This window comes from Lithobates pipiens, unplaced genomic scaffold (genome assembly GCF_037356315.1).
Source record: "Lithobates pipiens isolate NorthernLeopardFrog02 unplaced genomic scaffold, aLitPip1_a1.2 Scaffold_8, whole genome shotgun sequence".
NCBI lineage: Eukaryota > Metazoa > Chordata > Amphibia > Anura > Ranidae > Lithobates > Lithobates pipiens.
The window spans coordinates 127734907-127761022 of record NW_027507903.1 but is presented as its reverse complement, the minus strand read 5'-3'; the positions used below and the strand labels follow the sequence as shown (position 1 = coordinate 127761022).

The following is a 26116-nucleotide window of genomic DNA, read 5'->3' as shown; positions in this document are numbered from 1 at the left end:
GCTGCCCCCTAATCTATGCACCCGGCCCTGAATCTACATGCAGGGCGCCAGACACATGGATCTCAAAAGTTTTTTTTTTTATGCACAGGCTCTTCCTTCCCACTGGGGGGGTCAGGGGCCACCACCTTCCTGGCAATATTGAGCACTGGCCGCCCCTCTGGTTGACATCTAAATCTAGAAATGTGCTTTTACACCATGATATATTTATTCTCAATTGATAAGTCTACTCTGGAATTGTTCATTTAGGCTGGGTTGTTTTCTACTAGATTTTTTTTGGGGGGGGGGGGAGTTTGTTTATACTGTTTATGTACCAATTGGCTGTTTTCTACTTATATACTGTTTAATAATGGACAATAGATATTGCTTTTTCATTAAAAACACTCTGGTTGGATCCTACTTATTGTACATACTCGATAAATGCATGCATGTTATCTCCAATCACTGCAAGAAAACAACCAAGTTTCCTTGGATTATGGAATGCAAACTATAAAATGCAGTCATTTTGGCATTGCTCAATTGTACAATCATTTTGGAAAAAAATCTTTCTGATAATTACAAAATGTTTTGATCGTCCAATTTTTCCAGACCCAATTATAGCTCTTCTTAATTGAAAACCAGCCTTTCTGAATCAGAAACAATTCAAATTAGTTCTTACACTCCTGATAGCCGCAAAGCAGACTATAGCCAATGCGTGGAAAACAGATGTGGTGAATATTGCAGAAACCAAACATAGAATGAATCAATCTTTCATCCATGCTAAAATGGACGCTATAGATAAAAACCAGATAACAAAGTTTGATATCATATGGAAACCCTGGATTAAATATTATACGTCAGATAATATTGACAACCGAGTTTTATTGTTATGGTGATTAAGATTTTTTATAGAATTACAACATTAGATGATATATAAAACCTCCTCCGGAGAATTATTCCCTCCCCTTCCTCTCCTATATACCTTTTATGTTCTTCCCTTATATAATACTTACTATAAACATACTTTAGAAGTTATGGTCAAAACTTTAAAATCATATATTTTCTTTTAGACATATTTATATTTTCTTGGGATTAAAATGTTTAAAACTCAGCTATAAGAATGTTTTAAAATTCTAAAATATATAAGGCCATTTATTGTCATTCCCACGAGAATATCTTGAAATTCTTCTTTGCTTTGTATCATCCGTACTTCAATATGTCTACTTTTTATTTCTGGTATCACATAATTTGTCTTATATTCTGTACATGCAATTTATTTTAACATAAAATAAAAAATTTTGAACAAGAAAATGCACTCATTTTGAAGAATAGATTGTCCTAGACCAGGGGTCTCAAACTGGTGGCCCTCCAGCTGTTGCGAAACTACAAGTCCCATGAGGCATTGCAAGGCTGACAGTTACAAGCATAACTCCCACAGGCAGAGGCATGATGGGACTTGTAGTTTCGCAGCAGAGCTGGAGGGCCGCCAGTTTGAGACCCCTGTCCTAGACTCTAATATACCTCATGACAGGGTTATATTAATAGTATCATGGGCCCCTGGGCAAAGTAATTCACTGGAGCCCCTACCAGCCTGCCCCAATTTATGCACATATTCTGAAGATTTAAAGTGGAAAATACAGACTGAAATCTTACCCCTCTACCTACCCAGGCAGTTTCTGGAGCTCTGCATCGGTTCAGGAAGAATACCCTGAGCAGGGCAGCCATCAGAAATTTTGGGTCCCCTTACACAGCTTTAGGCCTGGGCCCCTCTCCCCCCCCCCAGCCTGACCACTAACATTACCCAGAGTCCAGAGTTTAAGACCCCTTTCACACTGGGGTGGTGCACTTCCAGGACATTAGAAAAAGGCCTGCAAGCAGCATCTTTCGGGCGATGTGGGATCATTGTATACAACGTTGCTCCACCACCCATCATTGACACTCAATTGGCAATCAATTGGCACCGCTGCCTAAGCACCTGCAAAGCGCGTCGGCAGTGGCGCGTTGCAGGCACTTTTAACCCTTTCCTCAGCTGCTAGCGGGGTGCTAAAAGTGCCCTGCTAGTGGCCGAAAAGTGCCGCTATAACAGTGGAAAAGCGCTGCTAAATCTAGAAGCACTTTACTGCCAATGACCCCCCGCCACACTGGGGCACTTTGCAGGCACTATTACCCTAAAAATAATGCCTGAAAAGCACCCTAAAAGAGGTGCCACTGTCTCTCCAATGTGAAACCCCCAAAGGCTTTCACACTGGAGCAGTGCACTGGCAGGATGCTAAAAAAAGTGCTGCTAGCAGCATCTTTGGAGCGGTGAAGGAGCGGTGTGTATACTGCTCCTCCACTGCTCCTGCCCATTGAAATCAATGGGCACCACAGCTATACCGCCGGCAAAGCGCTGCTGCAGCAGTGCTTTGCGGATGGTTTTTACCCTTTTTCGGCCACTAGCGGGGGTTAAAAGCACCTCGCTAGCGGCTGAATACCCTCGCAAATACAACGGTAAAGCGCCGCTAAAAATAGTGGCGCTTTACCGCCGAAAGCCCCAGTGTGAAAGGGGCCTAAGGCATAGTTCACCATTACCATCAAACTGCCTATGCAGATAAGGGATGTCTGTAAATAAAAAATAAAAAGCGTTTGGAGCCAGAGCTGAAGACCAGCACTGTGTGTAAACTGCTGCCTGCTTGTAATCTGTGTCAAGGAGACAGGAACTCAGCTTCCCAACGCTCGAGCTTATTGCTGAAGATGATCTACGAGCCAGTTCCTCCTGTGTGTCTCTGTGTGCTGGCTCTGGACCGCAGGCTCTGTGTCTCCATCCCCTGGATGCCGGCTGATGATTGGTCCCCTGTCCCCCATGGGGTCGGCATCTCTGCAGCTCTGGAACTCAAGTCTGACTCCAGACTGTGTCCGTGCTGTGGGGGAAGTGAAAGGAGGATTCTTTCTCTATAGCAGCTGGCCGCCGCGAAGGCTAGCGTTGGCACAAAGGGTCATAGATTTCATTTGCTGCTGTAGGTGGAGTGGGCCCTGGCCAGCCAGGTCCCTTTGGATGCTTGGGCCCCTCACTTGAGTACTGCCTGTACCCCCTGATGATGGCCCTGACCCTGAGTCCGAGCATTTTATTGCTGTTGCTTGTGTGGGTGGGATGTGTATTGCGTGATACCCGCGGGCCTTCCTCCCCTGTCCAACTCAGGCACTTTTTTGCATGAAAGGGACATGAGAGGAGGACCAGTAGGGATCGTGGCAATACACATCCTGCCCACACAAGCAACAGCAGTAAAATGCTCTGCCGCGAGGGATTCTCCCAGAACCAATGCAAAGTGGCAGAAACTGTTGGGGGAAGTTAGAGGGGGAGATTTCTTTCCAGATTATAAAGTTAGCCCATTGCAGGCTGCTACTGTCCCCATGGCCTCTGCATTAAGGCAGCCCTGCCTGATGATTGTACCTTTTTAAGAAGTTGACAATGACCAAAATGTTTATGTTATATAGGCTGCCTTCTAAATTAGACATTTTTTGCTACATTTTAGGTTTCTAATTAAAATTAATTTTTTTTATAATTGTAGTTTTTAAAGCCCAACAATTAGAGCCTTTGTTGGGTTTTATTTGCTATTGGTGTGCCTATTTGGGACTTTTCTGTCACCTCTGATCAGTGCAAGTAGTGATAGGAAACGTTTTTTAGAAAAGTTAAAGCGGGAGTCCGCCGGGACTCCGCGTTTTTTTTTTTTTTTTAAAGTCAGCAGCTACAAATACTGCAGCTGCTGACTTTTAAAATAGTGACACTTACCTGTCCAGCGCGCCCGCGATGTCGGCACCTGAAGCCGATCTCTAGATCGACACTCGAGTGCTGCCGCCGCCATCTTGGGTATGGGAATCAGGAAATGGAGCCTTTCGGCTTCATTTCCCGGTTCCCTACTGCGCATGCGCGAGCCGCGCTGCGCAATGAGGACGGTCCCCGCTGCCTCTGGGATCTGTGTGTTTCCCAGCAGGCAGCGGGGCACTTGCGGAAGGGGGCGGGCACTTGCGGAAAGGGGCGTAATGTACGCCCCTTTCCGCAGAGAGCTAGCCCGGAAGTGGGTGCAGTTACCTGAATTATCCAGGTAACTGCACCCCCCTCCCCCCTGAAAGGTGCCAATTGTGGCGCCGGAGGGGGGGAGGAATCCGATGAGCGGAAGGTCCATTTTAGGGTAGACCTCCGCTTTAAGAAGGTTTAGAACTTTTGGATATGTTTTCATTGCTGTTCCTGAGCAATTTTCTGCTTAAATCTTGTAGCTTAAAAATGCTCAACAAGCCACATCCCCATTCATTTCAATGGCCCCTGTTCACGTCTGAGCATTCTGTCACCTGAAACAAAATGCCTGAAGCTCGAAAAAGGTACATCATATTTTTGGCAGATTACAAGCATTTTTGGCCCCACAGACTTCAATAGGAACACCTGACTTGAGCATTTTATAAGCGTTTTCTGCTCAAATAGCAGCTCTCTACCCTTAATTTTCTCTCCCTCTGCTCCCCCTAGTGCAAAGCTGCAAAAAAAGCTTAAAGAAAAATGCTCCCGAAAAACGCTAGTAAATCAATACGCTCAGATGTGAATAGAGCCTTATGGATGTAACAAGTGAAGCAAAATCTCATCAATGGAGGCACAGGCAAAAAATTCAAACTCTATCCCGCTCTATCAAATAATTTTGTAGAATCAAAGAAAAAAGATTCTATAAAACAGGCACAGCCTGCCCTGTTTTGTCTTCATTGGCCTTTGTACTCTTTTGTGAAAACATCATAGCCTTCCAAATGCATTAATCATGGCCTTCTAAATGCATTAATCGATCATAACTTTTGTTGAGCCACATTTCTGTTATCTACCACTCCCGATTCAATCACTGCAAAAACAATGTAACTATATTAAACAAAAAGATACCCCGTTTTATAATCTGTATATATTTAACAGCCAAAATGCACTTTTTCCAACAAAATGCAAAACATTCTGTACTTGGTATGTTCCTATTTCATATACTTACCCCTAATGAATGTTGGAGCTGGTTCTGCACCATACACTGTAACTGGAATCACACCCAACTGACTTTTTGCTTTAATAATAATATATAGAAGACCTCCCCATATACAACACATTTTCACTTTTTCTCCACGAACATCTTTCCGATGTATAACCATAGGCGCACGATAGAACTCCTCTGCTGCACTCAAGTTATCTGAGTGGCAGCCAACCTGAACCTGGAAAAATAGTAAAAGAAATGTGTAAGCTTTCCAGTGTAGGTTAGCTATATTTATAACCTAGTCTCAAAATAGCAACCAAATTGTTCTGCCCGTTCTTCCAAGGCCTCCGGCTCTCTATCTCCCTTGTCACCTCCTCCCATGCTTGCTTCCAGGACTTCTCCTGAGCCTGTCCCATTTTATGAAACTCCATACCCCAATCTGTCTGACTATCTACTACTATGTCCCCTTTAAGGTGATCCCTGAAAACCCTTCTCTTTAGAGAAGCCTACCTTACCCCCACCTAACAACTGTACTTTTATTTTCTCCATCAGCTCATCCCCTTGACCCTTCCTTTTAGATTGTAAGCTCTAATGAGCAGGGCCCTCTGTTTCTTCCTGTACTGAATTGTATTGTAACTGTACTGTCTGCCCTCATATTGTAAAGCACTGTGCAAACTGTTAACTATATAAATCCTGTATTATAATAATAATAAAAGTATAGGAGGGTCATTGAAAAGCAAATGTAGTCTGAATTTTTTTTTTTCAGTGAATATAATCTTAAAGCAAATAACCGAACTGACCCCCAAACCTCCCTCTCTACACTGTGTCCCAGAGTTCCCCTTTTTCTTTTACACAGTTCCCGTAGGAAGAACTGGTTTTATTAACCACTTGCCAACCAGACCAATTCTGGCACTTTGCTCCTACATGTAAAAATCTAAAAAAAAATTTGCTAGAAAATTATTCAGAACCCCCAAACACTATATATGTTTTTTAGCAGAGACCCCAGAGAATAAAAGCTGTGTGCCTCATCTGTAGCTCTCTTATGCAAAATGGGGGAGATCAATGCGCAAACCAAGGGGGAAAACAATACTAGGTAGCTGCCAACATCAGGGTGTTCTCATACTAAATAAAGAGTTGATAATAATATATTTGAATGTGGTGCTCACCAAACAAAAAGGATTAAATCCAAAAAATGATTACAGTGAACCTTTGGAGCTAACGCAAGCAAAGTATGTCCTCAGGTATCATAAGCATCTATAAGGCTGGCCATACACCATATTTTCTTATTCAATTTTCTTTAGATTTATCTTCAACTATTTAGTGCAAGGGCCTGCCTGATTGCATACAAATGGAAAATGTTAAGGTTTAATCTCATATTATATGGTTTTGGTAAATCTAAAGAAAAGTTGTACAAGAAAATAGTATAATGGATGGCCAGGCTTACTTAGTATCTCATCAATCACAAGCCAGCGATTTAGTATATCACTGCCTAAACCAATAGATGAAAATCCCTCGTCCACAATAATTTATTGATTAACTGAATGTCATCAATATTGGGATGTTTCAATTTGCTTCATTTACTGAAGACTCACTAATTTATAGAAAAATAATTTTTAAATGATTTATTGTTAAGAATTATTGTTAGGACTTTTTAGGTCATTATTTGAAGTTTCAATCTATTTCTTTGAAGCCTACTGATTAATTGGCTCGCTATGTGCAGCTATTAGGAGGTTGTTTTTGCTGTGTGACTTATTTCCTCTCAGCTGTGTGATTATTGTGGAGGGGGGATTTTCATCTTTTGGTTTAGGCAGTGATATACTAATCACTGGCTTGTGATTGATGAGATACTGATTTAGAGATGCTTATAATACCCAAGGAGATACTTTGTTTGCGTTACCTCCAAAAGTTCACTGTAATAATTTTTTGGATTTAATCCTTTTTGTTTGGTGAGCGCCACATTCATATGTAGCTCTCTTTTGCTGTCTATCTATACTCAATCGCATTGTTAAATGGGCATGCTGAATGCCCTCTTGTGGCCATGTCCATGAAACCTAAATGCAAGCAGTGTAGAACCTTTTCTCTGGTATACTCTTAATAAATAAAACTGATTTCAAGAATAAATATAGTTTCTGATGGCACTATGTAGAATACAACGCTGCAAATTGCCTCTGACTTACAAGCCGAGGTATACACAATGAGCTTATTTAACCAAAGGAGTTGAAAATCTCTATGCACTAAATTGTGTGAACATTTTCTTCAATTATACAATCATAGGAAAGTTAATTTCCTATTCCCTCTTTTGATTTGTGCATGACTGGTGATTCAAAGTGAGCAGTAATTCACTTTCCCCATGATTAGATAACTGAAATGAGCAATATGGTAAATGAAGTTGGAAATAAGGGTAACAAAACTATGCACACAATTAAGTACAATTCAGAATAGCATTTCTAAGAGAAATACCTGAAGACCTTGTCCAGCAGCTGATGCTGAAAAGATTAGTATTGCAGTTTTTCCAGGGGGCAGAAAGAGTCCAGTACTTCTCCATGCATCACCACCTAGGAACAATGCTGTAAAGGTTAAGTACTACACATTTTGCATAGATAGAGACAAAGACATACTTTTTAATGTTCTACCTGGGTTTGTCGCATCAATCTGTACTATAACAGGTTTCTGGGCCAACACTCCAGTGCCACCTTCCCCACTGTCATCCAGACATTCAAGGCAGCTGACTTCTTGAGCCAAACAAAGGATTAAAGCCTCTTGGGAGCTGTTTTTCACAGGACACTGTTTACAGATAGTGGGTAAATGCCACCCTTTTACTAGATGTTTCAGTTCTTGCTGCAGTGATAAGATGAGAGGGCTGGGTGGAAGTCTCATGTACATGCAGACATCTTGTATGAGCTTGCTCATCCAAGTGCTGAGAGGTGGTTTGAGCTCAACTCCACTTTTCAAGTCTCTTAGCAGCTGGCAGATTGCTCTAGGGAAGTGGTAGGTACTATCAACTGCTTTGGGATCCAAAGCCTTATAAACTCCTCGCCCAACTGTCTCTGCTAGAATACTAATTCCAAACTTGTTGAGGATTTTATTTCCTGGGTATTGGGAAAGCACATTTGGGTTGGAGTAAGACCAATACCATGCCTGGCCCGCAATAAGCAGGCCTCCGCCTTCTGCTACAAATCTATGGATCTCTTCAGCTTCCACATCACTGTATGAGGTGCAGCAATATACACTGAGACCAGGAATCAAGGCAGAAGCCACACAAGTTAAACCTTCATTCTGTAACGCACGGAGGAGATCTTTTGATTGATTAACAGCAATCTTTCCACCTCTGCTCATGTCTAGCCAAGAAATAGCATTGAGAATGAAGGTCTTAAGCTCTGGCTTATCCAGGAAGCTTTCATGTGCTCCTACAAAAACACGCCCTTTGCCATAATATGCCGCACCAAAAAAGCATTGGTTTTTGTCGCTGAGTCCAATTGGAAATGTTAGCGACCCATGAAGAAGAAGATCTGAGGGTATACTTTGTCCACGTATGTCCAGGTCAATAACACCTTGCATGAGATGCTTTAGATCCGCTGAAAAATTTATACTGTATAAAACAAAATCAGACAATCCCGCAGCTATTAGTTTTTCATACAATAAGAAATGAAAAGCAATTATGACTTTTCAATAAAAGCATACCATGTAAGATTTAAGTGGGGTAAATACTGATATATTGTATGAAAGACAAATATAATAAAAAAAGAAATGAAGGGCATTTTTTGTAATAATAAGGGGTCTGTTTATCAATGTTTTCACCCAAGATCCAAACGACTTTCACACAAAATTCATATATGTTCCAACTAAGATTTACATGTTACAAAAAAGTGTGAATCTTGGGTAAATGTGTGAATCTTGGTTGAAAACATTTATAGCCAGACTCCTAATATCTGCTGACATTAACATAATAAAAAGTTAATAATGGCTTCTGATTGTTTTCAATGTTGAAAGGAAGCAAGTAGGTAGCCCTAGCACACAGTAAGCCCTTGTACACACGATCGGAGATTCCGACGGAATGTGTCCAATCGGAGTGTTTTGTCGGATATTCCGACTGTGTGTGGTCTGCATCGGACTGTTTCCGTCGGAATATCCGTCGGACCAAATTTTCCAACTTGCCGGAAATATTTTCCGACAAAATGCTCCGATCGGACATACTCCGATCATGTGTAGAGAATTCCGATCGGACAAAGTGCCACGCATGCTCAGATCAAATTCCTACATCAAAGCTATTGGCTACGAGCCTGAACATAGTCCCGTTGTAACTAAATAATGTCATCACGCTCTGAACGATCGGATTTTCCGACAACTTCGTCCGACCGTGTGTATGGAACAGTTTCGGACAAGATCCGTCGGAACAAAATCTGACAGACAGAATCCGACGGATTTGGTTGTCGGAATCTCCGACTGTGTGTACAAGGGCTAAGCCCAGTGCAATTTTTGTACATACCATAGGGTGAGTGAACTGTAAAGCAGATCACTAAAATGTGGCTCACCCAGGCAATCTGGTCTACTCAATGGCCTACAGTTGGTGAGATCTGCACCAAGGACTTCAAATACAGTAAAATATGGTTACTGTACTGTGCATAATGTACCGCAGTGTCAAAGTTAAAGTGACCATAGCATCAGATATATTTTTTATATCAAGTATATACATGCCAAGTAATGATCTTGATCAATTGATGAATTTGATTAATTTCCAAGAGACATGCTGGAAAACGTTCAACTAATCAGCTGCAGACGGCAATCAGTGTATTCTGACAGCAGAGGGTTCCATTGTCAAAATACAATGTTTTTGTTTGTGTGGAGGGAGGAATCAGGTTTTTTTTTCATTCAGTCACCTGGCCTCTTGTGACATGTGACATGCCATAAAGCTAAAATGTTGCAGTCTGGCCACTGTGTGAGAAAAGACAGCGGAAATGGTCTGACTGGTACACACAATGAGATTATCGTGTGTACCATTGTCCGTTTTTTTTTTTTTTTTTGCATGCTTATTTCAGATCGAACCTGAAAAGTTGACTAAAGTCACAAACATTCTCGTACAACAGAATAAAAATTCAGAAGTGATGTAATTTGTTGTAGTGTATTTGTATTGCATTTTCAAACGACAACTGATTAAATGAAAATTGTACAATCTAACATCGTACGAAAAAAACTTTTCGTGCATGTCCGATTGGATAAACTGTCATGATCGGCTCTATAAAGCTCTGTACTTACAATCTGATTATCGCACGATTGCTCTTAAAACTGTATTTTTCTTACGATTTTCTGATCGTGTGTACGGGGCTAAAGGAAGGCCAAATCAAAGTTTTATGGTGTGAACTGACACCATAGGAAAAAAAGGCAAATTGCCTTGGCCTAGCAATGCAAATTGTGTGAATGAGTGCCAACTTTAAGGTTTGGGTTACATTAAAAGGTCAGGGTTTCAGGCATCAGTCCACTGACTTATGGAGAATTGCTATTAAAGTGGTTGTAAACCCTGTAACACCACTTTTACCTACAGGCAAGCCTATAATAAGGTTTACCTGTAGGTACTGAAAATATCTCCTAAACCTGCACGGTTTAGGAGATATTTACCATATACGCTTGCACCGACGTCATCAGTGCATGCACACTGAAGAAAGGGCACGATCGTGCTGTTTCTAAAGGAGCCGTGCCATGACCAGTGGCTCCCGCACGCATGAGCGGGTGTGACGTCACACGACTTTGGCCAGTCACAGAGCCGGAGTCCATGGCCTCGGAAAGGAAGAGGGATGAAGATGGATGCGGCCACCAGCGGGTATAGTGGGGACATTGCAGGCTTTGTTTGCAAGTAAGTGCAACATAATGGGCTAGTATGCGATGCATTTCATGCTTTTACTTTGCAGGGGAAAAAAAAGAGGACGTAAAACCCATCAGGGTTTACTTCCTCTTGTAGCAACAATGTTGCAGTCTGGTCACTGTGTAGAAAAAGATAGAGAAAATGTTTCCAGCAACCTGATGACATCTCAGACTAAGCAAAGGCACACACTGGAGCTCAAGAACATTTTTTAATGATGAAACCTACATTACTGTGTATAGTTTTAGAAGAACTGTTAACTGCAGTGAACTGTTTTGGTTCTGTGGTACCTATGACAATTTTATCACATCACGCTGGCAAAGTTATAAAAATATAGAATATATAAATTATTCTTTGGATATACCTAAATGTAGTACACGCCTAAAATAGGTTGCTAGGAAAGCTAGGTAAATATAGTTATTTTGGCTCCACTGTAATTAATAAAGCAGTTTGTGATTGTTTTGGGCTGTTCTAGGCTCCACTGGCTGCAGGTTTTATTGCTTCTTCCTGCCTCTTGGAAGATTCTATAATGTTGTGGGCTGGAAAGGCAAATCAGCAACCTAAAATATTTATGTTGTCTCAGCCAATCCCTGGGGGAGGGTGCCCAAAAGGTGTCTGGGGCATGCATAAATAGATTGGAGCCTGAGGCAGACATGATCTTGTCTAGGAGGAGAAGATCCCAGCTCAAAGGGCTAAAGCCCTTCTGGGCAGCCATGCTGCAACTTTACCTGTGTTCATTGAGGTTGAGGGCCTGTTTGCTAATAGTTTTTGGAGTGTTTGGAACCATACAGTAGAGATACAAGTGGACAAGTAATCCATGGAATGGGATAAATAGCGCCAGCAGGTCACGAGGAGAAGGGGGGGGGGGGTTGTGACATGTATTTCAGGGAAGGGGTACATGCTGCACATGAGGAAGAGTAGCAATATGGTGGCTGATATCCATTTTTTCAGTCACTGCACAGAGTTGGCTTCAAGGAGTCCTAAAGCAGGCTGTGTCTGGTCAGAGAAAAATGCGGGAGAAAGATTGCAGCATTAAAGGCTTGGGGTTGTTGTGGCCACAGTAACAAGCCCCTCCTAGAACTGACTCCCAGCAGCCTAATGCTCTGTCTCATTCAGAGAAAACCTGACCTCCAGATTTTATTTGGAGGTTCCCGAGCCATCCCAGTCAGCTGGACTAAAGCAGGAGGCATCCAGAGACCCTATTACAGTGTAGTAGGATAAAGCCACCTCAGACTTAAGGCTGAGACCACTGTCTAGAGAGTTCCCTCATGGCTGCATTGGGAGGGTCGTAACCAGGGCCGCTGTTAGAAATCATGGGGCCCCATACAGCCTACCTGACGGGGCCCCATTGACCCCGCCCACAACCCATCCTGGCTCCGCCCATAACCCCACCCCTGCCTCCACGCTGTCAGGGCAGGAGGCAGGAGCTGGAACATTTAACATTTACAGCGCCCCACCAATCATAACTGTATCTGAATGGGAGAGATGTCAGTGTTTTGACATCTGTGCCCATTCAGTTTGTGTCTTCATACGGAGCTTTCAATCAGGTCTGCATGAAAAAGGACCTAATTGCAAAGCTTGGGTGAAAGGTTATGAAAGGAGAGTGGTTTGGGGGTGGTAAAAATGCAGCTTGGCTATGTATTTTTACTGTCCCTTCCCCCATCACATGTGTAAAAGTAGCATCTCACTATGTGCTCATGGTCATTATCATTATGATGATCAGAGCACAGCAGGTGCTGTGTGGCTCTGTCAGTGTAACATGACTGTGTGATGCTGACTTTGTTATGGCTGTGCTGAGTTATAGTCTGTAACACACAGTACAGTCATATATCAGGAAAGTCAGCACCACACAGTCATGTTACACTGACAGAGCCATACAGCACCTACTGTGCCCTGATCATCATAATGATAATAACCATGAGCACACAGAGTCTAGGGACTGCACATGCTACAATAGTGTGACCTGTCAGTGTGTGTGTGTGTGTGCAGGGGACTGCTTGCCTGTGCACCACTGCCATTGTCCAGATTACTCCTGCTGCTCTGTCTGTCTCAGCCGTCCCAGTGATAAGTCCCTCAAGCTGCAGCACTTACTGGATGAAGGGAGCCGTATAACAGTAATATCCATCCGCCGGAGAGGCATACAGTGAGCAGGAAGAACTTTAGTTTGTGCAGGTATACTGAGAACAGCATGCGGCACAGCATTGTATCCCTGCACCCGAAAATAGAAAAAAAGTCCCTCTTCTGCTTTCACCTCCTGGGCCCCTCTGGTAACCTGATGGGGCCCAGGAAATGAATATATATTCCTTATATATGTTAGTAATCAAGTGGGTGCAGGTTAATATAGTTATTTCGTTTTTTTTTTTTTTTTTTTTTTTTTTAGCTAGAAGTTAAAAGCTGCTCGAGCCCCCCCTGCTGGCCGGGCCCGGTACAACAGGGCTGGTTGTACTGCCCTATCAGCGGCCCTGGTCGTAACCACCATTGGGAAAGTGAAAGGCATGATCGGTTTCATCCTAGAAAGGCCACTAAAACTGAACTGAAGAACTCAGAGAGCACCAGAGTTGAAGGAGTTTCTGAAGAAGCCAGCTGCTGTCAGCCACCCTATTGCCCCTGCACAGAGGGAGCCGAGGCATTCAGTCAATCAGGTGAGCTGGTGGGGAGTGATAGTGGCGGAGAGACTGACCCTGATGAAATTCATATTATTATTCTACCACCCCTTTTATACAGTCATACTTGCTTTTTACATTATTGTGTCTTGTTTTAAAGAGTAAGTAAACCCTGATGAGTTTACTTCCTCTTTCATTCCCTGCAAAGGCAAAGCATAATGGACTACTATGCATCGCATAGTAGCCCATTATGTGTCACTTACCTGACACAGGAGCCAGCGAAGTCGCCGCTGTCCCCTGTAGTCCGCCGCTTCCATCTTGTTGGTGGGGTCTCACAGCTCCGCCGCTGTCATTCGGCGAAGCCGCGATGATGTCACTCCCGCGCATGCGCACAGGAGTCGACGCGCGCGGCAGCTCCATTCTTGGAAATGCCGCGCTTAGTGCGCCTGCGCGCCGCTGTCTACGGTGCATGCGCCGTAGACAGCGGTGCCCGTTTTCGGGCAAATATCTCCTAAACCATATAGGTTTAGGAGATATTACTTGGACCTACAGGTAAGCCTTAATCTAGGCTTACCTGTAGGTCAAAGTGGTTTGTAAGGGTTTACAACCACTTTAATACTTGTTTTTGTACTAGTGTAATATTCTTACATTGTTTTACATTCCCTTATTGCAATCAAAGTGTCCCAGATGTGCAAGTCTTGCCTTGTGAATTTCTTCTTTCTCTGCTGTGTATGTTTATTGACATTACTTTCATACCACTGCCGTTCCATCAGGGAGCTGCTGTGTGAGAAATCTCTTCCCGGTCCCTCCCTGTCAGGTTTTCTACAGCAAGGAGAGCAGACACGTAGCTGCACAAGGAAACTAGGAAACTGAGACCAAACGAACAACAAGGTATATATCCTAAAGTGGTATTTATTTACAGTGAAACACAGCAAACCATGACACACAGAAAACATAGCAAACACAGCACACAGTAAACATGAACAACCCCAAACAGAACCAAAAACCCCACTAACAAGAGCTGTTAAACCTGAACAGCTTAAAAAAAAATAAAAAAAAAATATATATATATATATATATATACATACATACATACACATATATATATATATATATATATATATATATATATATATATATATATATATATATATATATACATACATACATACATACATACACACACACATATACATACATACATACATACATACACATATACATACATACATACACATATGTATACATATATACATATACACAGACCAAGCTAGGGACAAGGGTTGCAAGGAAGGGTGGATCACGGCTGGGTACAGAGCAGAGGGAGGCAGGAGCAAAGCAGAGGGGTGCAGACTGAATCAGGCTGGGCATCAGGCAGCAAGGCCGGGACCAAACTCGTGATGCACCAGGGGAAGGGAGGAGCAGCCTTAATTCACCCCCCTGCCAGCTGAACACTAATGTGACTGATTAGTACAGCCTGCTGGCTCCTGGGAGACACCTGCTGGTGGACACTGGAGCTGCAGAAAACCGCCCAGAACAGCATAGTGCCACCAGCAGGCGAATTCTATTATAACATTACTCCCCATTTAGGAGCAGCCTCCGAACGCTCCATAAGGCTCCACCACTGGTGTCTGCACATCAACTGGACACCCTGCTGCCAATGTCTGCAGGCCTGGCGAGGACCCCGCTGCCCTGGGTCCCAAAACTGGCTAGATAACCTGCTGGTCTGATTTCCTGAGACATATGACATCTGATTCCTCAAAATAGTAGGCATCCCAATGCTGGGGTACCATGAGCCATCCACAAATGTAGCCCTGGGGTCGTGTGACAACAATGGAACTCTGACACCGAAATGCCTGATTACAACAGCTTGCCTGGTTTCCAGGACTTATTCCACATATCAACGGCCAACTAGGTTTCCCCAAGGCACTGGTTGCCCGACCCGAGATCCCTAATGCGCCTGGAGTTATATCAATCACATTCAGGTCGTGGCAAGGAGCAAATGGTACTCTGCCACTCCCCTGGAGCTCATCACTACCACGGTCGTGAAGGCAAACATAGCTACCAGTTGCACAGGGTATGTCTGGACCACCAGGCTTAGGTGCAACTGTAAGAGGGACCCTACCGAGGCCAGACAGGTAACCCATTTAGGCCACCTAACACTGGAACTTTAGAAGCCTCAGACACAACAGCAGGTGGGAGTTTAACCCAGTCAACAAAGTCCAGCTAACACCAAGTAATGAGTTACACCAGTGTCTGATGCAGCCTCAAAAAAGTGCTGCAAAAGTCAGTTTCTGTGCCTCATCTGATGCACTTAGTATATCTTTAGTGACCCTTTTGTTATATTTTACTTTTTTCAATATAGAAATTTTGGTCCAGTCCAAGAAGGAGCTATTCGCTCCTCTGTACCTAGTCCTTGCAGTGAAGCACTGGCTGCAGTCTGATTCTGGATTCTGTTAGGCCCGGAAAGGGCACCGTTTACAATTTTCATGGTGTGGACTGACCAATAAGTTCCATCCTCACTCAGATGTATCCTGTGTGGATTATTTTTACTTTGTAAGTAGTCATTACACATGGCTAAATATACATGATTGTTTCTGTATTCACTGCATTTTCTGTAGTTGCTATGATATTGTCAAATTTCTTTTTGTTACTTATTGGATACTAATACTATACCATTTGCACATTTTCTTCTATTGTAGAAAATGTGTACCCTGACTTAATTAACCTCTGAAGGAGGACTGTTAGTCCATAACATGTAAGGCGTCAGGTGTCTATGCCTGTATGGGTCATCACTAGTCCGTTCTACCTCAGGACAGTGGTTTTGAGAGGTGAGGTGAGAGATAACCGGAAATAATAGCTCAGACCAGACCTGAATAAAAGGTTGTACTTTGCTATGGGAAACTCTCCCCTCAACAGCTATAGCATGTGCTATCAGAATGCATCTCAACAGTTTCTCCACAGTGAGATCCTGCCACATGAAGCAACAATCTTTATCTACTTCTACTGTGAGCTGCACATGATAGATTACCTTCGCTCTAAGCATCCTGACAAGGCAAAGCAAAAAGCTCAAAGCAACTGGCTCTCAGTTCCCAAGTGCAACAGATCTGGTTGTTGATGGGCATCAAGGAGACCAGTGGTGGCTGGTGCTCAAATTTTTTTTTTTTGTGGGGGGGTGGGGGCGCAAACAATGCGCATCAATTGCTGCCACTGTGCCAACGCTGCCACTGTGCCCCATCAAATGCTGCCACTGTGCTCATCTAAGCCCTTGTACACACGGTCGGAGATTCCGACAACCAAATCCGTCAGATTTTGTCCGTCGGATCTTGTCCGAAAGTGTTGCATACACACGGTCGGACAAAGTTGTTGGAAAATCAGATTTTTCAGAACGTGATGATGTAATTTCGTTACGATGGGACTACGTTCAGGCTAGTAGCCAATAGCTTTGATGTAGGAATTTGATCTGAGCATGCGTGGGTCCGATCGGAATTCTCTACACATGATCGGAGTATGTCCTATCGGAGCATTTTGTCGGAAAATATTTCCGTCAAGTTGGAAAATTTGGTCTGACGAATATTCCGACGGAAACAGTCTGATGCATACCACACACAGTCGGAATATCCGACAAAACGGTCCGATAGGACACATTCTGACGGAATCTCCGACCGTGTGTACAAGGGCTTATAGTGCCACTGTGACCCCCCCCCCCCCGCCTGCTTGCCGTCTGCCCAGAACTTACCCCATCTTGGTGGCGGGTCAGGCATGCGGGTGATAGTGGCAAGCGGTGGGATCTTGCAGTGGGTCAGACAGCGGCTCATGTGTTCTCTGTGCATCTCCTCCCCTCTTCCTGATCGGCGTCCAATCGTAGCACCTGTCTTTTCAGCCATTCAGGTATCGGGTAACAGATCCATGCACCTGATTGGCTGAGAGGTGGTCCAGTGATAGGAAAGCACATATTCATTCGATTTTCTAACACACCTTGGTGGACTGTAAGTGCAATGCCTTGCGCTCACAGTTAACCTTTTTTGAAGCCTATTAGAGCCAATGGCTCTAATCGGGTGCTTCAAAAATACACCCGAGCTGCTGGAATTCAGGCGCCTGGCATCCAAAAAGGGGCCAGGTGCCTGAATAGCAGGTGGCAGAGGCGGCCATGGATAGATTCATGCAATGCAATGCATGAATCTATCCATTCTACACAAAGGGGAGTGGCTGGAGAGAGGGGGCAGTGCCCACGGGTGCCTTAATGGATGCACTGCCACTGGACATGTAGCTGCACAAGGAAACTGAGACCAAACAAACAAACAACAACATATATATCCTAAAGTGGTATTTATTTAAAGTGAAAAACAGCAAACCATGAACACAGACAACACAGCAAACACAACACACCGTAAACATGAACAACCACAAACAGAACCAAAAACCCAGCTAACAAGAGCTGTTGAACCTGAACAACTAAATATATATATATACAGACTAAGCTAGGGACAAGGGTACAAGGAATGCAAGGTTGGAAGGAAGGGGGATCACGGCTGGGTACTGAGCAGAGGGAGGCAGCAGCAAGGCAGAGGGGTGCAGACTGGATCAGGCTGGGCATCAGACAGCAAGGCCAGGACCAAAATCGTGACACGCTGGGGGAAAGGAGGAGAAGCCTTGAGTAGCCCCCCGGCAGCTAAACAAACACTAATGTGACCACTTAGTACAGCCTGCTGGCTCCTGGGAGACACCTGCTGGTGAACACTGGAGCTGCAGAAAACTGCCCAGAAAAGCATAGTCAGGGACTGCTGTGTGAGAAAAACCACCCTGGCCCCTCCCCCTGTCACTTTATATTCTGTATTTTCCCCCCATAGGTTGCTTGATAAAGGAGGCTGAGCTCCAGAAATGTGTTGAAGCCACTCACTCTTCTGATATACTTCCATCCACATTAGAGCATATCAAAATGTTCACTCTGTGCTGTGTGGTAAGTCCCAACGCGTTATCAGACTCTAATCTTGACATGTTAATAAATGTTGATAATGCACACCTTGCTGCCTTCCAAAGACTGGGGGAGTCCAAATGAACTGAAAGCATAGAAGAACGCAGAGGGTGCATAGGCCTAGCGCATTATTCTCAATACAAGTTTATATTTTTTTTTAAATGGAGAATATACTGACAAACCAGTACTTGCTGTGCTATGACACAAGTACTGGTTTTTGAGTATATTCACGTCTATTTTATTAAATAAAAACATGTATTGAGGATAATACGCTAGGCCTATGCACCTTCTGTGTTCTTCTATGCTTTGAATCCTTCCTTCACAGCCTAGGAGCAGTGGTGGTTTGGCCGTGGGCGCTACTGATTATATGCTTGTTGGTGAACCTGACTTTTTGCACACAAGGGCTCCGGGGTCTTTCAGTTCTGATGTGTCTTACTGGTGTGTCACTCTCCCTCTCATCTCCATGCTGGATAATGTGCATGTGCCTGTTTTTAATAAAGTGTTCTCATTACTGTTTTCTAACTTCTACGTCCCGGTGCTGTCTTTTCTTTCCATGTATTGGAGTGAATCCACCCCTGATCCAGATTCAGGAGCTGCAGGAGTCACCCAACTTCAGTTTACTCACCTGGGATTTATTTCTTCATTGGACTAACCTTTCTGGGACTGCTTTGTATGCTGGTAGTGCTGAATTTTGGTGTGCCTCGGCACACAGTGTTGGTTGTCTGACTGATATTGGATGGAAGCCCCCAGGTATCCAGATACAATCTAAGTAAAGACCTGAGTGTAGGATCCTGGTGACTGTTGCTACTGCTATCCCCTATGCATCAGTATAAGTGTTTGCCTGGCCTGAGACATTTCAGTTGTTGTCTCTGTGCTGTTTATTTATATGGGCATTTGATAAAAGGACTATCCTAAGAAGTAGGGACATAATGGGGAGTGTCCACTGTTCAGCTTTTATGGAGTATCCCACTTCTTCCTAAGCCCTATCCAGGTTACTTAGCAATAAAGTTCAGAAAAGGTAAGATTGTTCATTGAACTATAAGAGTGAGCGTTTCTGTGTGCCTGGCTGCTGTTGCACTAAACTGGGAGAAGAACCTGGGGTAAATCAGCGGCCCCTATGGGGGCAAGTGCTACATATATAGTATATTAACAATTACTTAATAGTCATAAAGATATGATAAAATACATTAATAAGTAATAAGAATTTTCTGAACTACAGAGAACAGTGTATTCATTATTACAGCTCTATCATTTCAAGGATTATTAGTCATAGGGTACTCACTCTTGATACACTGGACTCCAAGGTATTTTCTCACTCACAGAGAAGTTCCCCCTCTCTCCATATTTGTCAGTGAAATACACTCCAGAAACTGATGTTATTTTGTTCCCAGGAAAGTGACACAGGACATTTTCCTTTTGGTGAGAGTAAGACCAGTACCAAGCTTGGGCTCCAATAAGTACTCCTCCACCTTTTCTCAAGAATGTGACAATATCTTCTGCCTGGCTGTCATCATATCCAGTAGTACAGAACACACCCAGATCTCTCTTCAGACCGGACACTTTTTCCACCCTGTATCCAGAGGAGGAAAGAGTCTTCTCCAGGTGACCTAGATTGTTGCTAACACCAATTACTGCTTCCAAACATGGTTTCAGCCAGGATATAGCGTTCTTCAGGAAATCCATGAATCGTGGTTGGTCTAAATATGACTCATGGCTCATGACCACTATTTTACCCTTCCCATACTTAGAGGCAGCCAGGAGGACATGTCCTGCTGGATTCACTAGCACTGGGAAGGCTGTGTCACCAGTCAGGAGAAGCTGACAGGGTATGCTGTCTCCCGAGAAGTCCAGGCTACAAAGACCATGGACAAGTGAACTGTAGTCTTCTTCAGCTGTCATATTTCCTATAAGCAAAAATATATGATTAATTTAGATAAAATGAAATGTTTGAAGTTGTACAAAGAGCAATCAAAAACAAATGAGTACTGTCCATGATACTTTTTTAATTTGCTCTAACATTTTTAGGACAAGCTTTTGGGGTGTACACCCTTCTTCAAGGTCCAAGCAGTACTAACACACAAAGTTTTAGCGGAATGTTAAAGTGGTAGTAAATTTTGCTAACAATACTTATTTTATGGGGCCCTCAGGTGGGTTAGTTAGTTAGCAAGGTTGAATAAAGACACCTGTCCAACCTGAGTGAGTGTCTAAAATTGTCCCTATCCCTGTACATTGCACACTCACATCGGTCCCTACCCCCAAGGAGCCCACAATCCAAGGTCCCCATTCATATACTAGGGCCAATTCAATTGCAACAGTCATGAGCTGAAAATTGTGTGATTGATGAACGAAAAACTAAAACTATGTCCCATTTTCATACACAGGAAGACCTCAGCTAGGAGGAGGCTGTGGCAAGTGGCAGCCAGGAGGTGGCGGGGGTAAGTGGCAGCCAGGTGGATCATCTCCTTCCTCCTCCTCCTGCCACAACTACAACAGCAGAGCCACAGCCTGGAAGGAAGCCTGCAGGGAAGTGTCTAAGGAAGACCAGAGAGTGATGGCCTGGGTTCAGTCTGGTCTGACAAAAGATGCAGGCTGTTATATGACCACAGCCTGGGGACATGTCATCTGTTGCTCTTCCTGATCTCTTGGGACTTCTGGACCAGACTGTACTCCCTTATATATGGACTCCTCAGGCCACCAATTTTGCCTTTAAATAGTTGATGTGTGCCCTGGGGGCCAAAGGCTTTGAAAAATGTACCAGTTTCTCCAGCGTTGCCTTCCTGTTTATTTGATTATGACACCTAATAAAGTTTTTTTGGGTTAAAGAAATACTTCCCTATGTGTATTACTTAAAAAAGGACAGTTTATTTGTGAGTAGGCAGATACATTTCAAAAATACAAAGTCAAAGTAACAAGAGACACCAACACCAAACAACCTCCTCGAGATTAAAAAATAAAACAATAAAATAAAAAGATAATAATGGTGTTGTGGTAAGTTGACACACAAAAAAAACGAAGATGACCAACATTTTAAAAAAAGGAGATTTTGATTAAAAAAGCAACCACAATTTTTTTTTAAATATTAGAACATAAAAATCCAAAATGATTCGGGAGATCTGACAAATAAAAATATTTTATTCATGAAATTAGAAGAAAGAATAAAGAAAGAAGTTTGTGAGAAGTGTGTGCGAATAGGAGCAGCAAAACAACTTCATTCTTGTAGCATTATAAAGAAAAAGAGAATGTGCTGCATTAAACAATTTTTAACATTGCAGCGTGACGAATGTGCTATATCCATTATGAACGCTGGTTTTACCAGACCGAGCGCTTCTGTCTCGTAATTTATTCTGAGCATGCGTGGCACTAGGCTACACATGATCGGAATTGACATGATCTAATTTTGTTATCGGAAAATTTTAGATCCTGCTCTCAAATCCGACGGAAAAAGTCAGATGAAGCCCACACACGGTCGGATTTTCTGACAACGTGATCCGATTGCACATTTTCAGTCAGAAAATGCGAGCGTGTGTATGGGGCATTAGACTGTTGTGGTCTGAGGAAACCCTCCTTCTGGGGGTGGTGACCTCAGGCCTGGAGCTCGGGAGCTGGGAGGGAGCCTCTCTCTAACCGGTCATTGAGAGGTGTCCTGGAACGGGAGCAGGAAGAGGACAGTTGGGAGCACTACCAGGCAAGTCATTTAGAAGGGATACATGCCGTGTTCTGTGAGTGAGAAGCACAGTGTGAAGCTCTGGGAGAGACATGTCAGAATTTGGATGTGGAGCCAGAGGTAGAGACTGTGGTGATGTTATAGAGTCAAGTCATTGCAGCCAACTAAAATGGTTGCTACCACAAAGGGGACTGTAGACCCCTGCCTGTAAAGGGCTACTATAAAAATGTTAGAACTTATTAAGAGTGAGGCCTAGCCATGTGCTAACCGTGACAGGAATCTATATTTGAATTATATAATGAAGTGAAGCAAGTGATCTCAAGTATTGTGCAGAGAAAATTTAGACTCAACCAACATTGATTTAATTGAGAAGTATTCATCATTTGGGCATCCCATGTCCCCTTTCCCCATCCAAGTTGAATCCCCTAATAAAAACAACAAAAACAAGCAAGAGCCTGTTCATTGTCTGGGAAAGTGTGCCAAAATGGATGTCTGACCAGCAGGGTGAAATGTGTGGATGCTAGAACACATTTACTGCTACATGTAATTATAGCATCTTCTAGATAACCACAAGAGGCCGCCATTTTTAATGTAGAGTGATAACATCTAGAAAAATTTAGTACAACCCTGGTGTTCCATCAGATTAGACAACCCATCAAATCTGGTAACGGAAGTGACATTCCATCATGGCCATCTTGGTACACCACGCACTCAGCCACACTAATGCCGTGTACACTCGACCGGACTTTCCGTCAGACTAGGTCCGACGGAATCAGTCCGTCGGACATTCTGATTGTGTGTGGGCTAATCCGATCATTTTTCATTTAAAAAATTTGACGGATCTAGAAATAGAACATGTTTCAAATCTGTCCGACTAAATCAATTCCTATCGGGAAAACCATTTGTCTGTATGCTGGTCCAACAGACCAAATATAGCGCAAGGGAAGCTATTGGCTACTGGCTATTGAACTTTCTTTTTTAGTTCCGTCTTACGTCATCACGTTCAAAACGAACAGACTTTCGAATGGACTTAGTCCGTTCGTGTGTGGGCAAGTTCGTTCATTCAGAAGTCCGGCGGAACTCCAGTGAAAGTCTGTCGGGAAGACCGTCGGACCTAGTCTGCCGGAAAGTCCGGTCGTGTGTATTAGCGTACAGTCTGAAGCACCAAGCGCACATCTTTATACACCCACCAAAGTCTTGCATTTATTTATTTAAGGTACTTATATAGCACCATCAATTAGGTACTTATATAGCACCATAGTACTTATATAGCACCATCAATTTATGCAGCGCTTTACATATACATCGTACATTCACATCGGTCCCTACCCTCAAGGAGCTTACAATCTAAGGTCCCTAACATTCATACATACACATACTAGCGACAATTTAGACAGGATTGAATTAACCTACCCACATGTTTTTGGCGTGTGGGAGGAAACCAGAGTATCCGGAGGAAACCCACGCAGGCACAGGGAGAACATGCAAACTCCAGGCAGGTAGTCTCATAGTTACATAGTTACATAGTAGGTGAGGTTGAAAAAAAGATACAAGTCCTTCAAGTCCAAGCTATGTGTGTGATTATATGTCAGTAATACATTGTATATCCCTGTATGTTGCGGTCGTTCAGGTGCTTATCTAATAGTTTCTTGAAACGATCGATGTTCCTCGCTGAGACCACCACCCGTGGAAGGGAATTCCACATCCTTGCCGCTCTTACAGTAAAGAACCCTCTACGTCAGTGGTCATCAACCCTGTACTCAGGGCCCACTAACAGGCCAGTTTTGCAAGATAACTGAAATACCTCACAGGTGATATCATTTGATGTTCAGTTAATGCAGTATTCTAGTCTGCATCTCCCCAAGGCAATACATAAAACCTGGCCTGTTAGTGGGTCCTGAGGATAGGGTTGATGACCACTGCTCTAAGTAGTTTAAGGTTAAACCTGTTTTCTTCACATTTTAATGAGTGGCCACGAGTGTTGTTAAACTTCCTTCTGCAAAAAAGTTTTATCCCTGTTGTGGGGTCACCAGTATGGTATTTGTATATTTAAATCATATCCTCTCTCAATCGTCTCTTCTCCAGAGAGAGAATAAGTTCAGTGCTCGCAACCTTTCCTCATAACTAAAATCCTCCAGACCCTTTATTAGCTTTGTTTTCCTTCTTTGTACTCGCTCCATTTCCAGTACATCCTTCCTGAGGACCGGTGCCCAGAACTGGACAGCATTCTCTAGGTGCGGCTGGACCAGAGTCTTGTAGAGCAGGAGAATTATCGTTTTATCTCTGGAGTTGATCCCCTTTTTAATGCATGCCAATATAGTGTCATAGTTGGGATTCAAACCAGAGAACCCTTTTGCTGCTAGGCAAAAGGGCTATCCACTACACCACTATGCCGCCAATTTCACACTTGTTTTTACCAGTAAACTGAGCTTATATCTTGAAAATACAGTATTTAGAAGTCAGTGACACTGTTTTGATGTTGAATTTTAAAAGCAGCAGTCTTGTGTCAGATTAGCAAACGTGTGCTTTTAAAATTCAACATCAAAACAATTTCACGGAGTTCTATATACTGTATTTAACGCTATAAGCTCAGTTAAAATAAGTGGGAAATGCAAGAATTTGAGGTTGTGATAAGATATCTGCTTGGTGCTTTCAGACTGTACACTTAGGCTATGTACACACGATAGGATTTTCAGACAACAAAACAGTGGATTTTTTTACGAAGGCTTGTCTTGCTTACACACGATCACACAAGTGTTGTTGGAAATTACGAATGCCAAGAACACGGTGACATAAAACAAGTTAGACAAGCCAAGAAAAATGAAGTTCAAAAGCCAGTGCGGCTCTTCTGCTTGATTCTGAGCATGCACAGACTTTTGTGCATAGGAATTGTGTACACACGTTCGTAATTTCCGACAACAAGTCTTGTTGTGGGAAAATTTGAGAACCTGCTCTCAAACATTTGTTGGTGGAAATTCCAACAACAAATGTTCTATGGAGCTTACACATGGTCGGACTTTCCGACAACAAACTCACATCCAATATTTGTTGTCGGAAAATCCTATTGTGTGTACAGCCCATAAGTGTGGCCAAGTGCGGGGGTGAACCAAGATGGCCATGACGGAACGTCACTTCCGTCACTAAATCTGATGGGTCGCCTAATCTGATAAAACACAGCCAGCACCTTCTAATGGCTGCACTTCTGCTAAATGTTTTACTGTACAGTGGTATCATCTTCAGCTGTTCATGACTAGGAATTCCTGAGTTAATGCAAATGCATAAGCATATAGTTGAATACATTCATCTAGAATAATTTTTATTATGTTTCACAGGCTGTGTACAGCCTCAGTCTAGGGGATGCTTTTAAAAAAAATGATTGCTGAATAACTTGAACAGGAGAGGGGTTCAGGGATCTGGATAGTCTAAAGATAGCAGAAATAACAGGAGGACAGGTTCTCACTAATCTTCTCTAAGCAGCCAGTCCTGAAAGTAACAGGGGATGGTAAGAATATCTAGGGCTTAATAAGAGCTGTCCCAGTCCTTATAGCATCTCCTGGCACTTAATTCCATTCTAGCACACCTAATACCGCGTACACACGATTGGACTATCCGGCGGACTTGGTCCAGCGTGTGTGGGCTTTGACACCTCGCTTGCCCCGTCACCTGGTACGGACTTAAAGGGGAAGCCCTACACCAAAAAAACGGCGTGGGGGTCCCCTCCATAGTCCATATCAGACCCTTATCCAAGCACGCAGCCCGGCCAGTCAGGAAAGGGGGTGGGGATGAGCGAGCACCCCCCCCTCCTGAGCCGTACCAGACCGCATGCCCTCAACATGAGGGGTGCTTTGGGGAAGGGGGGCCCTGCAGCCCAAAGCACCGTGTCCCCATGTTGATGAGGACAAGGGCCTCTTCCCGACAACCCTGGCCGTTGGTTGTCAGGGTCTGCGGGCGGGGGGCTTATCGGAATCCGGGAGCCCCCCTCTGTCCCCTTTGGCAGAATTAGAGGATGAGGCCCTCATGATTATTCTGCAGTGGAAGAAAAAAGTTGGTGAGATGCCATGGGTGGATAGTACG

General features: G+C 43.5%; 1 protein-coding gene and 1 long non-coding RNA gene across 2 annotated transcripts in view; both read right to left on the bottom strand.

The window, feature by feature from the left end:
- The window catches only part of LOC143962110 (uncharacterized), a 767356-nt gene that overhangs the window by 167665 nt on the left and 573575 nt on the right, over positions 1-26116 (bottom strand). The gene's annotated exons all lie outside the window — the stretch shown is intronic.
- Positions 1-26116, bottom strand: part of LOC143963804 (TRPM8 channel-associated factor homolog) — a 45738-nt gene that overhangs the window by 18192 nt on the left and 1430 nt on the right. Inside the window, exons 2-5 of the mRNA XM_077473537.1 lie at positions 19661-20282; positions 7580-8535; positions 7407-7501; positions 4971-5184 (exon numbers count right to left, since the gene is read on the bottom strand). Of these exons, the coding sequence (XP_077329663.1) occupies positions 4971-5184; positions 7407-7501; positions 7580-8535; positions 19661-20277 (1882 nt within the window). The 5' untranslated portion in view covers positions 20278-20282. The remainder of the gene's footprint in view (positions 1-4970; positions 5185-7406; positions 7502-7579; positions 8536-19660; positions 20283-26116) is intronic.